Source organism: Megascapheus bottae, chromosome 25 (genome assembly GCF_031878675.1).
Source record: "Megascapheus bottae isolate mThoBot1 chromosome 25, mThoBot2.hap1, whole genome shotgun sequence".
Taxonomy (NCBI): Eukaryota; Metazoa; Chordata; class Mammalia; order Rodentia; family Geomyidae; genus Megascapheus; species Megascapheus bottae.
In genome coordinates, this window is record NC_143533.1 from 455,613 (window position 1) to 469,307 (window position 13,695).

The 13,695-nt window shown below is 41.6% G+C and overlaps 1 protein-coding gene across 1 annotated transcript in view; it reads right to left on the reverse strand.

The window, feature by feature from the left end:
* Positions 1-13,695, reverse strand: part of Dnah3 (dynein axonemal heavy chain 3) — a 180,918-nt gene that overhangs the window by 135,682 nt on the left and 31,541 nt on the right. The window contains exons 9-13 of the mRNA XM_090357818.1: positions 11,815-12,010; positions 9,331-9,510; positions 6,288-6,424; positions 4,211-4,316; positions 3,866-4,044 (exon numbers count right to left, since the gene is read on the reverse strand). Of these exons, the coding sequence (XP_090213944.1) occupies positions 3,866-4,044; positions 4,211-4,316; positions 6,288-6,424; positions 9,331-9,510; positions 11,815-12,010 (798 nt within the window). The remainder of the gene's footprint in view (positions 1-3,865; positions 4,045-4,210; positions 4,317-6,287; positions 6,425-9,330; positions 9,511-11,814; positions 12,011-13,695) is intronic.

Here is a 13,695-nt window from a genome sequence, read left to right on the forward strand (position 1 = left end):
GATTATGAAGGAAGTGGAGAAAGGAAAAGTGAGGAGGAGGTAGGGAATAAGAATGGCAAATAGAGAGAGTGACTATGATCAAAGCACACTACATGCATGTGTGGAAATGTCATGATGAGACTCCCTTCCCATCATTTACTAAGTGACCTAAAGAGATCTTTTTATGCACTAGCCAGGTAAGATACAATATTGCTTTGATTTGAAAGATGCAAATGGGCTGTTGTTTAACAGGAAAAAGAATCAATGGCTCAAACTTTTGAAAAAAAGTATCCCAGTTATGTGAATACCAAAAATCTTTCATTGTCCTTTATTTTCTAGGCAAGGTTCACGTAGCTGGTAAATGGGAGGTCTTGGGTTCAAAGTCAACTTTTCTAGCTCTAACTCTGTAAATCTCACTCATTGATTCAGTGAGAAGATGAGTCTGGTGGTGGAAAGTGTAGACGTTAAGATTAAGATAAACTAGGTGGGCCAGACACGGTGGCTCACATCTATAACCCTTGCTACTCAAGAGGTTGAGATCTAAGGATCTTGGTTTAAAGCCAGCTCAGGCAGGAAAGTCTCAGAGACTCTTGTCTACCAAATACTACTACCAAAAAAAAGTTAGAAATGGAGCTGTGGCTGAAGTGGTAGAGTGCTAGCCTTGAGCACCAAAGCTCAGGGACTGTGTCCATGCCTGAGTTCAAACCCGAGGACTGGCACCAAAAATAAAGAAAGAAAAATAAAATAAAGAAATAAATTAGGTGGGTGTGTCACTTAATAACACATCAGTCTCTGTTTCTTATCAAAAAATGTGGAAAATAAGGAACAGTCTCTGAAGACTGGATTATACCAATACTATGCAGAACACTTGCATCATACATTTTATTTTATTTTATTTTATTGCCAGTCCTGGGGCTTGAACTCAGGGACTGAGCACTGTCCTTGGGCTTTCTCAAGGCTAGAGCACTACCATTTGAACCACGGCACCACTCCCAGCTTTTTTTTTAATGTATGTGGTACTGTGGAATCGAACCTGGGTCTTTGTGCATGCTAGGCAAGCACTCTACCAGTAGGCCAAACTCCTGGCCCCCTTTTATTATCATTAATTTGCTAACAAGTTCTGTGTGTGTGTGTGTGTGTGTGTGTGTGTGTGTGTGTGTGTGTGTGTTAGGCAGCTTTTTGATTCTGTGGCAAAATACATAACACAAGTATCACAATGAAGAGATTTATTTTGGTTCACAATTTAGGAAGTTTTGCTCCATGGTCAGCTGGATTCTATTGAGTCTGAATTTAGGTTCAGTAGAAGAAAGTAGTAGGGCAAGCTACTTACATAATAGTAGCCAGAAAGTAGTGAGCAAGACAGGAAGGAGTCAGGGAAAAGATACTCTTTACAGGCATGTCCTTTGAATGAGCGCTAGTGACTCCCTCTGTGATTCTAGTTACTTAAGGGATCGAAATCTGAGAGAATGAGGTTTCAAGACTGCCCGGGCATACATCAAAACCCCTTCTCAACCTATAGCTAGGCATGGTGGTACATACTTGTCATCCTAGCTAAATGAGAGCCAGAGGATTACAGCTCCAGGCTAACCTAGGTAAAACATCTGTAAGACTCTGCAAGACTCCTCGGTGAAAGAAGCTTGATATAAGGCATGCCTATCATTCCAGCTACAATAACAAGCCTAAAATATGTGGATCGTGGTCTAGATTTGTGGGGCAAAAAGTAAATACCTATTTCAAGTCAACCAGTGCCAAAAAAATAGCTTGGAGGTATAACTCCACAGTGCAGTGCCTGGCCTCGTAAATGCAAGAGGCTGAGTTCAAGCTACAGAATCTGAGAAATATTTTTCTTTTTGTGGGTTATGGGGCTTGAATTTAGCCTGGGTGCTGTCCCTGAGCTCTTCAGCTTGAGGTTACTGCCTTACCCTTGAGCCAAGCCCCACTTCCCATTTTCTAAAGGTTAATTAGAGATAAGAGTCTCATGTCCTTTTGTGCCAGGGCTGGCTTTGAACCTTGATCTTCAGATCTCAGCCTCCTGAGTAGCTATGATTATAGGCGTGAGCCACCATGCCCAACTTAAAAAAAATATTTTTTTAAGTCACATCCCAGTGACCTACTGCCTCCAACCAGGTCCTGGGTCTCTCACCGATAATGCCAATAATGCTATCAAACCATAAATCCATCAGAGCCATACTCCACTGATTAGATTGGAATCCTGCAGCCTCCTAAGCCTCCTGTCTTCTCAATGGCTGGATCTGCTAAATGGAAACCAAGCCTTGAATGATCCAGCCTTGAACACAGAGTCTTTTGTGGAGATTTCATATCCAAACCATAGCAGTATTTTATAAACTTCAAAATACCTTATATGTATATAAATAGGTAATATATGTGTATACTTGAATGACTCACTATTAGCATAATATGAATTTTAATATTCATAGTAGTCCATTTTTCTAAGTTATCTCACTCTATAATTTCAAGAACTCAAAGGACAAGAGATGGAATAAGGTGATTTAACCATGTTGTAACATTTAAACAGATATAGCAGTAGATAGTTCCAATCTCAAACTCTTAACATGTTTCCTCTTTTGGTAATAACACCCCAATTCTTCTTGGGGTACATCTCCTCTGTGGTTTGGATAGGAATGCACTCTACTCCATGTCTGTGGTCACCAGCCAGATCTAAAGCCATTCTCTTTAGCCAGTGTTTGCTTCCATGTTGCACAAATAACCCAAGTTAGTCCAGTATCACATGAGTCACAACTTTCTTTAAGGCTGCTCAAAAATTGTTTTATAAGATTTTATTTTCCTCTTTTTATCTTTTTGCCAGTCCTGGGCTTGAGCTCAGGGCCTGAGCACTGTCCTTGGACTTTCTCAAGGCAAGAGCTCTACCACTTGAGCCTCAGCACCACTTCCAGCTTTTTTCTATGTATGTGGTACCGAGGAATCGAACCCAGGTCTTTGTGCATGTTAGGCAAGCACTCTACCACTAGGCCAAACTCCGGCCATACTTTCCTCTTTTTAGATAGGAACCTGAGACCTAGAAGGATGGAATCCTGGAATGACTAGGACCACAGACTTCAGAGAACCCATCAGTGGAACTCAGCAGAAAGCTGAACAGAGAAAAGGACAACACAGCCAAGTGCCAGTAGCTCATGCCTGTAATCCTAGCTATTCAGGAGACTGAGATCTGAGGATCATGGTTCAAAGCCAGCCCATAAGAAGGAGCTGGATCTCAGACAACCTCAATGCCCTGGAAGCAGTTTCCAATCTTATAAAAAAAAATTGCTTGCAAGAAAGCAAAGGCTTAAGCTACTCAGGAGGCTGAGATCTAAGGCCTCGGTTCAAAGGCAGCACTGGAACTAAAGAACCTGAGATTCTTAGCTCCAGTTAATCACTGGAAAACAGGAAGTGGGTCAGTGACTTAGGGGTAGGGCAGTAGGGTTGAGCTGAAGAGCTCAGGGACAATGCCCAATCCCAGAGTTCAAGCTCCATGACCCACCAAAAAAAAAAAGAAGAAGAAGATGAAGAAGCAGCAGCAAAGGCCAGCCCCGCTAAAATTCTGCAAGACTCAATGTCTATGGAAAAAAATTGGGTGTGACATAAGCCTGTCATCTGCAAGTCTAAAATATGTAGATCATGGTCTAGGCAGATTCTGAGGCAAGGAATTCCAGAGGGTGTTCTGTATCCTCCTGCTTCAGTTCCTATATATCTTTCGCCTGATGGGATATTCCCATCCCTGAATCTGAACTCTCTGTTGCTCTCACTTTGGGCAGGAAAACTACTTGATCTAGAAGCTCAGTTCAGCTTTTGTGGGAAGACAGAGTGTCTGGTCACTTTTGCATTCTCTGGTTAGTGTACGCTTGATATTTGTATAGAACTATGATACCTGGTATTGGTCTCTCGGTTTACATCCACTTGATGTTGAATCAGACGGTCTTTAAGATTTTGTGCTCGCTCACAGAGATCATAATTTAGGGCCAGAGCATCAAGACAGAACATGGCCAAAGGCACAGTAATATGCATAGATGCAATTTCATTTCTCCGCTTTTTTACACCATTGATATTCTGTAGAAAAAGAAGCATACTTAGCAGCATGGTTTTCCTTTGAAAATCAACCCATTTGTTCCCAGCCTCAACCTCAACCTTGGCCAGTACAGATCCCTCTGACTACTCCCAGGATGGACTGGAACATGTGACACCAAGGCACGACATGTCAAGTGGCATCTCTTACCTTCACAAAATCTTCAATTTCGTGATTCGCTTTCAGGAATGCAGTGATGTTTTGTTCTGCTGTGTTATCCAGTAAATCATCATACTTTTTGTACACATTTAAGTATCTTCCATATTGAAGAACAGAAAAGCAAATGTATAAATAAAGGGTAGCAATTCAGATCGGTCCAAGCTTTTGAAACCAATGATAGCATCTATCTGTCAGTCTGTCTAACTATCTATTTACTTATTGCTTGTACTGGGGCTCACACACTCACAACATCACACATTCATTTGGCTTTTTTTTTCCAGTCAAGGCTGGTGCTCTACCACTTGAATCATACCTCCACTTCCAAATTTTTGTTGGTTAATGGAGGATAAAGAGCTTTACAGACTTTTCTGCTCAGGTTGGATGTAAACCTTGATCCTCAGCCTCCTGAGAAATTATCATTCTAGGCATAATTTACTCTCGCACTTTCTTTTTGAAAGCAATATTCCACCATCACCATAAATGAGTTACTGCACACTTATGATTTGCTATCAAATTAAATTGGATGCAACTTTTTTTCATATTTCCAGTGTGAAACTGCCCTATCCTGGGGTAAGGGGCTGTGTGTGTGATGGGATATTCAAAAACATCTCCAGCCAGGTGCCAACTGCTCACAACTGTAATCCTACTTACTCAAGAGGCTGAGATCTGAGGATCAAGATTTGAAGACATTCAGGGTGGAAAGGTTCATGAGACTCTCATCTCTAATTAATCACTAAAAAGGTGATTAGAGCTGTGGCTCAAGGAGTAGAGCATTAGCCTTGTGCAAAAATAAAGCTCTGGGGACAGGAGTTTGGCCTAGTGGTAGAGTGCTTGCCTAGCATGCACAAAGACTCAGATTCGATTCCTCAGTACCACATACATAACAAAAAGCCAGAAGTGGTGCTGAGGCTCAAGTGGTAGAGCTCTAGCCTTGAGAAAGTCCAAGCAGAGTGCTCAAACCCTGAGCTCAAGCCCAGGACTGGCAAAAAAATAAATAAATAAAATAAAGCTCTGGGATAGCACCCAAGTTCAAGCCCCAGTACCAGCACAAACAAATAAACAAAACATCTCCAGCCACTTACCCATTGTATCCCAGTAAGCAATATCCCATTGTGCTTCTAAACATAGCCACAGTCACTTGCAGGGCTAAAGTGCTTCCAGTTGAGAATAACTGCTAATCTTTTTGAGAATGATAGTTTTGAATATGGAAACTCTACCTTGAATTAGATTGGGGAACTTCTCATTGAAAACCATATTTACCCTATCATGAAATTCTTAAGTGGAAGTGTGGCTCAAGTGGTAAAGAGCCAGCCTTGAGTGAAAATAAGGGAGGGTATCTATGCCCTAAGTTCAAGCTCTATTATCTGTATGCCTGCACACACACACACACACACACACACACACACACACACACACACTCATGCACACATTATAATTTTATTATAAAATTATAATTATAAAATTATCATGGGACCATAGGTATAAACTCTGTCCAGGAAGATCAAGACACCTAGTTGCCCTGTTCTAAGATTTCTTGACTGTATTCTATGGCTTATGACAAAAAAAACCCTGCCCTACATTAATATGAATATACACAGATTTCACAGTAGAAATAGAATGTCCTGCCCCTCAATGCATGAGAAGTACTTACTACCTGGCAAATGTAACTGTAACCCCTCTATACATTATCCCAACAATAAAAAATAAAATTAAATAAAAAAAGAGTGTCCTGCCCCAGACCTGGCAGAGGATGCAGCCTGGAAAAGGACAGGTAAACGGTGTGGCTTTTCTAAAATCTAGAAACGTCTAAACACCAAAATTCATCTGGCTCCACAGCTTTCGGATAATTGAGATGGATCTGTCACTGAATTTGAATCCTGGCCCTCCTATTTATCTGTGATACTACAATAGAAAGACTGCAATAAAATGGGAAAACAGTCATACTCTGGGAAGTATTGGTGATTCTTGTTACGTATATATTTCAAGTGTGTGGGAAAATGTGGAACATTTACTTGGTGTTCATTTAAGACCAAATGACTGTAATAAAATTACAAATGAACAATCTTACTTGTAGGGACCAATTTGATTTTTCTTAAATACTTCAAAAGTTTGGTTCACCAAATCAGAAACAAGACTTTCCCCAGGGTCAACAGTTCCAAGGATGACGTTATATCCTTTTAACTCTGGAAATAGGATGGATTCCACCTAAAGAGAAGATACATCACTTGTAGATGTTGAAACATTTTCAAGTCAAACATTGATGGCTTATACCTGCCATCCTACCTCCTCAAGAGGCTGAAATATGAGGCTCAGAGTTTAAAGCCAGTCTGGGTAGAAAATTCCATGAGATTTTTTTTTTGCCAGTCCTGGGTATTGAACTTGGGGTCTGGGCACTATCCCCAAGCTTCTTTAGCTCAAGGCTAGCACTTTAGCACTTGAGCTACAGTGCCACTTCTGGCTCTTTCTGTTTATATGATCCTGAGGAATTGAACCCAGGGTTTCATGCATGCTAGGCGGGCACTCTACCACTAAGCCACATTCCCAGACTTCTGTGAGATTCTTCTCTCCAATTAACCAATAACAAGCTGGAAGTGGAGAGATGTTTCTGTGTCTTCATCTGCTTTGTTTTGCTCACGTATAACACTTTCTTTTTCCAGTCCTGGGACTTGAACTCAGGGCCTGGGCACTGTCCTTTGACTTTCTTAAGGCTAACACTCTACCACCTGAGCCACAGCACCACTTCTACCTTTTCCTGTGCATGTGGTACTGAGGAATCAAGCCCAGAGCTTTGTGCATGCTAGGCAAGCACTCTAAGACTAGGCAACACTCTCAGCCCTGTATAACACTTTTATTGAGTTTGATTCCCCACAACTTGTGCAATCCTGGCCTGTATAAGTTTTGTGCTAGCTGCAATTGGGGCAGCTGGTCTTTGAGACCAGTAGTTCTCCAGTTTTCCAATAGAGACTCATTATTTGGCCTGTTAAGTTGTGGTTTCTCTGTTTCTCACGACTGAGTTTCCTTACAATGTAATACTTGGGTTTGGATGCTGGGGATGAGAGAGCATCCACAAGACACAAGAAGGGGACTGGGAGTTTGGCCTAGTGGTAGAGTGCTTGCTTAGCATGCACAAAGACCCAGGCTCTATTTCTCGGTACCACATACATAGAAAAGCCAGAAGTGGTGCTATAGCTCAAGTGATAGAATGCTAGCTAGCCTTGAGAAAAATGCCCAAGGACAGTGTTCAGTCCCTGAATTCAAGCCCCAGGACTGGCAAAAAAAAAGACACAAGGAAGGAGACAATACTGAATTTCAAAGGCTTATTTCCAGGGACACCGGTGATGGAATCTCCAATATTCCTTCTATGTCTATTCTCTCCCTCCTCTACCTCTACTCTCTATTTCTATGTATGGGTCCTGGGGCTTATACTCAGGGATTGGACACTGTTGCCACTGTTTATAGCTTTTTTGATCAAGGATTTCAGTCCACACTTCCAGCTTTTGGGTGATTAACAAATAAAGAGTCTCGTGGATTTCCTGCCGGGCTGGCTTTGAGCTATAGTGATCAGATCTCACCCTCTTGAATAGCTAGGATTACAGCTATGAACCACTGATACCCAGTTTGAGTTTCTCTGTTTAAAATTCACCTTCTAAAATTTTCCTACTTGGCACACAGAACAATAGAATGAAATGAATATATAATGAGCTATGTGCTAGTTGTGCAGGTATAATACCAGAAAGGCCTGATCTTACTTGACCTATTATTGTAGCTATAGGGTCTGGTAAGAGTGTGACATCTAACCCAGGCATGGTGGCTCACATCTGTAATTCTAGCTACTCAGGAGGCTGAGATCTGAGATCGAGGTTCAAAGCCAGCCCGAGTACTAAAGACTGAGAGACTCTATCTCCAATTAATCACTAGAAAATGGTAAGTGGGGTTGTGGCTCAAGTGGTAGCTCTGAGCAGAGGGACAGTGCCCAGACTTCAAGCCCCAAGACGAAAGAAAGAAAGAAAGAAAGAAAGAAAGAAAGAAAGAAAGAAAGAAAGAAAGAAAGAAAGAAAGAACATCTAGTAAGTACTTAATATTAAATGCTGTGTGGGTCAAAGAACATAGTATGATTCTCAGTCCTTTGCCACTCAAATATCCTAATGAAATATGATGAAGACACAGGTTATAATTTTGGCTTTGCCATTAATGGACTATGTGCTTTCAGATACATGACTTCTCTCAGAACTTTCATATTTCCATCTACAGAAAAGTAGAGAAGACAAATCTTCCTAGCTCAAAAAAAATTGTCTGGTACTGGTGGCTCATGTCTATAATCCTTACTACTTAGGAGGCTGAAATCTGGGGATCACAATTTGAAGCCAGCCTGGGCACAAAAGTACATAAAACTCTTATCTCCAATTAACCACTAGAAAACCAGAAGTGGTACTATGGCTCAAGTGGTAGAGCACTAGCCTTGAGCTGAAGAACTCAGGGACAGCATCCAGGCACAAGACACAAGGAAGGAGACAATACCGAATTGCAAAGGCTCCCCACAACAACAACAACAAAAAGTCCAAATGTACAGTTCTCTGAGGGAAGCTGGAACATTTGGTTTCAGTTGTGGGGGTTTTCTCAAAATTCCGATCTCTTAGAACTTTCTGAGGACAGGATGATAAAGAGAAGAGAGCCAAGGGTATCCTTATCATGCATAATGTCAGGAGAAAAGGAGAGGGTTCATTCTTTCATTAGAAGCTCCATTCTGAGCAGCATGGATTTCTTTTGGTCATTTATGGGTCTTGAACTCTAAGCCTGGGCACTGTCCCTGAGCTCTTCAGCTCAAGTCTAGTACTCTACTACTTTGAGCCACAGTATTACTTCCAGTTTTCTGGTGGTTAATTGGAGAGTCTCATGGATTCAGTCTGGCTTTGAACCACAATCTTCAGATCTCAGACTCCTAAGTAGCTAAGATTACAGGCATGAATCAAATAATCTTTCTCAGGTTGAAGAGATATGGTCAGATTATATTCCTAAGTGAGTCTTACATAAACGTGTCCTATACAATTGTTTTAAAACACATTTACTCAACAAGTGAACAAAAATACAAATGAATAAAGTAAATACCATACCTTCGGGATCTCTTCAGAGTTCTTAATAATTTCCAAGAAAGATTTTTTTACTAATTCCCAGCAGTCATCAAAAGGTGGATTAAAGACAATAATGGGTTCCTGGACTTCAAGTTTGATCATAATTAGCTGAGGGATAAAGAAGTCCATCTCTTGATAGGGCTCCTTGAAATCATTTCCATCCTTAAAGAGACATAAAGTAGAATAAGCCTCACAAAATTGAGCCTTTCAAATGTATCGGAGTGATTATCATGCAGTCATAATTCTATCTGAGCACAAAGAAAGGAAGGACATAGGACTATCCTAGTGTTCATGTTGAAATTTAGGCTAGATGCAGTGAAGTCCTTTCTGTGTTTGTGCTTTTTCCCTTTCCAAGGCCTTATTCAGTTGTTTTAATTTTTTTCTACTTCCTGCAATCTAATTTCCATCTTTCAAACTTAGCCCAAAAGCTCCTGTTTCAACAAGCCTCTTCCACTACTGAACTTCTATATTTCTACTTCCGTCACACTATTTTATCTTTCTGTCAAAAAAGAATTTAGAAGGGTGTCTTTCTTTCTCTGGTCTAAACCCAAGGGCAGGATTTAGGTCCAAACTCAAAAGTGGAAAACAGTGTTTATCAAATAGTGGTGCTCAATGAAAACATAGTGACTATATCCAAAAGAATGAATAAATTGTCTCAAATTGCATTGCTAATTAGCATATAGTCTATTTTGGTACTCAAAATGTCAACTTTACTGTAACAAAGAGATATGAACACATTTGTTTCTCTTCCTTTTTTGCATTTTGGCATTACTGGAGTTTGAACTCAGGTCTTTGTGCTCACCAGGCAGGCCTTTTACCACTCACATCATATCCCAGACTTTTTTGCTTTAGTTATTTTCAGGTAAGAGTTTTGTGTTGTTGTTTAGAGATTGTCTCAGCTTATGATCCTCATACCACAGCCTCCCATATAGCTGGGATTGAGATGAGGTTCTGTTAGCTTTCTTTTTTTTTGGCTTGGGCTGGCCTTGAATCACAAACCTCCAGTCTCTGATGCTTAAATAGCTGGGATTATGTGGCATTTTTTGTCAGTCCTGGGGCTTGAACTCAGGGTCTGAGCACTGTCCTTGGGCTTTACCACTTGAGCCACAGCACCACTTCTAGCTTTTTCAATGTATGTGGTACTGAGAAATTGAAACCAGATCTTCATACATGCTGGGCAAGCACTCTACCAGCAGGCCAAATCCCAGCCCTGGTTGTGACATTTCTAATCCTCTACAAAAACTAACCACACAGGGGCCAAGACTCATATCTCCAGTTAATCCTTAGAAAACAGGAAGTGGGGCTTGGGTCAAGGGGTGGGGTGGTAGCCTTGAGCTGAAAAGCTCTGGGACAACCTCCAGGCTCAGGGATATGGTGGTAGCCTAGAGCTGAAATGCTCTGGGACAGAGCCTAGGCCAAGTGGTTCAAGCTCCATGACCCACAAACAAAGAAAGAAAGAGATAGAAAGAAAGGAAGGAAGGAAGGAAGGAAGGAAGGAAGGAAGGAAGGAAGGAAGGAAGGAAGGAAGAAAGAGAGAAAGAGAGAGAGAAAGAGAGAGAGAAAGAAAGAGAGAGAGAGAAGGAAAGAAAGATTAAAATAAGCCAGCCCGAGTACTAAAGTCCATGAGATTCTTATCTTCAATTAACCACTAGAAACTGGAAGTGGTGCTGTGGCTCAAGAGGTAGGGTGATAGACTTGAGCTGAAAAGCTCAAAGACAATGCCCAAGCCCAGATTTCAAGCCCCATGACTGACAATATAAATAAATAAGTGACCTTGCTCTACACAGTAAGTGATATTGTGTTCCAGTCCTGGGGCTTGAACTCAGGGCATGGGTCCTGTCCCTGAGCTTTTTTGTGACCAAGGCTAGTGCTCTACCACTTTAGCCATAGCTCTACTTCCACCCTTTTAATGATTAATTAAAGAGAAGAGCCTCACAGATGTTTCTTCCTGGGCTGGCTTCAAACTACAATCCTCAGATCTCAGCCTCTGGAGTAGCTAGGATTATAGATGTGAGCTACCAGTGTCCCTTCTACTTCTTCCTTTTTCTTCTCTTTCCTTTTTTGTCCAGTCCTGGATTTGAACTCAGGGCCTGAACACTGTCATTGAGCTTTCTCAAGGCTAGAGTTCTCTCTACCTCTTGAGCCACAGCACCAGTTCGGCTATGTATGTGGTACCAAGGAATCGAACCCGGATCTTCATGCATGATACGCAAGTACTATACCACTAGGCCAAACTCACAGACCCCTCTTTTTTTTTCTAATTTAGTAACGACTCATGGTTTTATGGAAGTTTACTGTGTATTTAAGACATTTAAAAAAAATAAACCCGTAGTCAATTTTTTTTCTAATTCAGGACTTTGGTTTTGTTTCCAGGCCTGGTTCACAGCGAAGGATAAACATGATGGGCTCCTAGTTCTAATTTGATTGCCTTTGTGTGAGTGTGCTGAGTTCATATCCCCTTCATACCTTATGTATCATGAAGAAGGAAACGAGGTCCTCAAGGGATTTAATGACCAACTCTCTGAGCTGGAGTGACATGAAGGACCCAACAGAAGCAAAATATTCCTCAATGCTTCGAGAGGAGTCATAGTCGTTCTTAGGAGCGAAGTGAACCCAGTGTTCTTTCTTGGAGACAAAAAGCTGGGCACAAGTAGGAATCCAACTGTAAAAATAAATACATGAAAGAATAAAAAGGAGAGTATTTGTATAAACAGCTTTCTTAGGTCTGAGAAGCTCTGCCATATCTCTGCTGTCTAGGAGATGCAAATGGTTGATTGTTGGTAAAATTTTGTTCTTGTTTTTTGTTTTGTCGGTCATGGGACTTGAACTCTGGGCCAAGGCACTGTCCCTGAGCTCATCAGCTCAAGGCTAGGGCTCCACCACTTTGAGCCACAGGGCCATAAGAGTCTCATGGACTTTCATACTCGGGCTGTTTTTGACCAGTGATCCTCATATCTCAGCCTCCTGAGTAGCTAGGATTACAAGGGTGAAGTTTAAAGTACAAAAGGCACAAGAGATTGGAATGTTCTTTCTACCTTGTCTCTCTAGAAGCTTTTGTAGAGGGAAAGAAAGAGAAGAAAAGGAATCAACTTAGAAGACACTCCTGTGTGGTATATAGCTGCTCAGAAGTTGTGAGTAGAACTCAGGCAACCAAAAGAAACATGCATGCCCCACTATTCCTTCCCTCTCACTTTCTCCCACATCTGCTTCCCAGTAGGAACCACTGGGAAGGATCCATCCTAATAGTGTACTAGAGAAACCCCACCGCAGTCAGAGAACAATGAGCAGTCATAGCAACAAAGGGACCAATGAAGCCATTTAGTGAACACTGTCTCTGCACCAGCTATTACATATACATTTTCTTTCATAATAGCTATTGCTATGGTTGTGACGGGGACACTTGTTATTAACTTGATTGGATGGAGAGGTGCTTGGAAGATTGAGTGTATCCCCACACACCTCAGGGTATGTCTGTGAGGGCATAGCTATTAGCCAAGCAGAGAAGACCCTCTGTAAATCAACAGAAGAAAAACAGGAAGTACAAGCATTCCCTTCCTCATCCTACCTCCTTTCTCCCTTCCCTTCCTTTCCTTCCTCTTTATCTTCCTCGTTTCCCTCCCATTCTCCTCCTTCTCTGTCCCCTTCCCTCCTTCCTTTTCCTCCTTTTCCCTTTCTCCTCCCTTCCTTCCTCCTCCTTCTCTCCCTTCCTTCTCTCTATCTTCTCCCTCTCCCCCCCCCTCGCCTTCTTCTCTCTTTCTCTGTCCCTCCACTCTCCCCATTCCAAGCTGTCAAGATGTGAACTGTCATGTTTCACCACCCCCTGCACACCAGGATGGACTGAAACCTCTGAAACCATGAGCCAAAATAACAGTTTCCTCCTTTACGTTGTTTTCTTGCATATTTATCACAACTCAGGAAAGTGGGCTTTGATATGACCCTGCACACACTTGAACATAGGGAACCAAGGATCCAACTATCTGAATACCCCCTAAACTGGAATCGCAGGCTGTGTGTGTGTGTGTGTGTGTGTGTGTGTGTGTGTGTGTGTATACATGCACATGTGTGTTAGTCCATTGTCTTACAGCCCACTATGACTGAAAAGATTCAGAAAGAGAAAAAAAAGTGATATCCTTACAAATAACAGCAATGAAAGAGTTTGAAATAACAGAGGGAGCCAGAACTGAAGAGCAGAGCAGTTGAATATGAGGCTGCCAGAGGTTCAGGACTGAACATGCAAAACTTAGGGACTGGGCTCAATGGGAAGTCAATAAGCTTTGTATAACTTCTAAATGGCACACCTAGTTTTATTTCTGTGTCATTTTTTTAAATGGTACTGGGGATTGAACT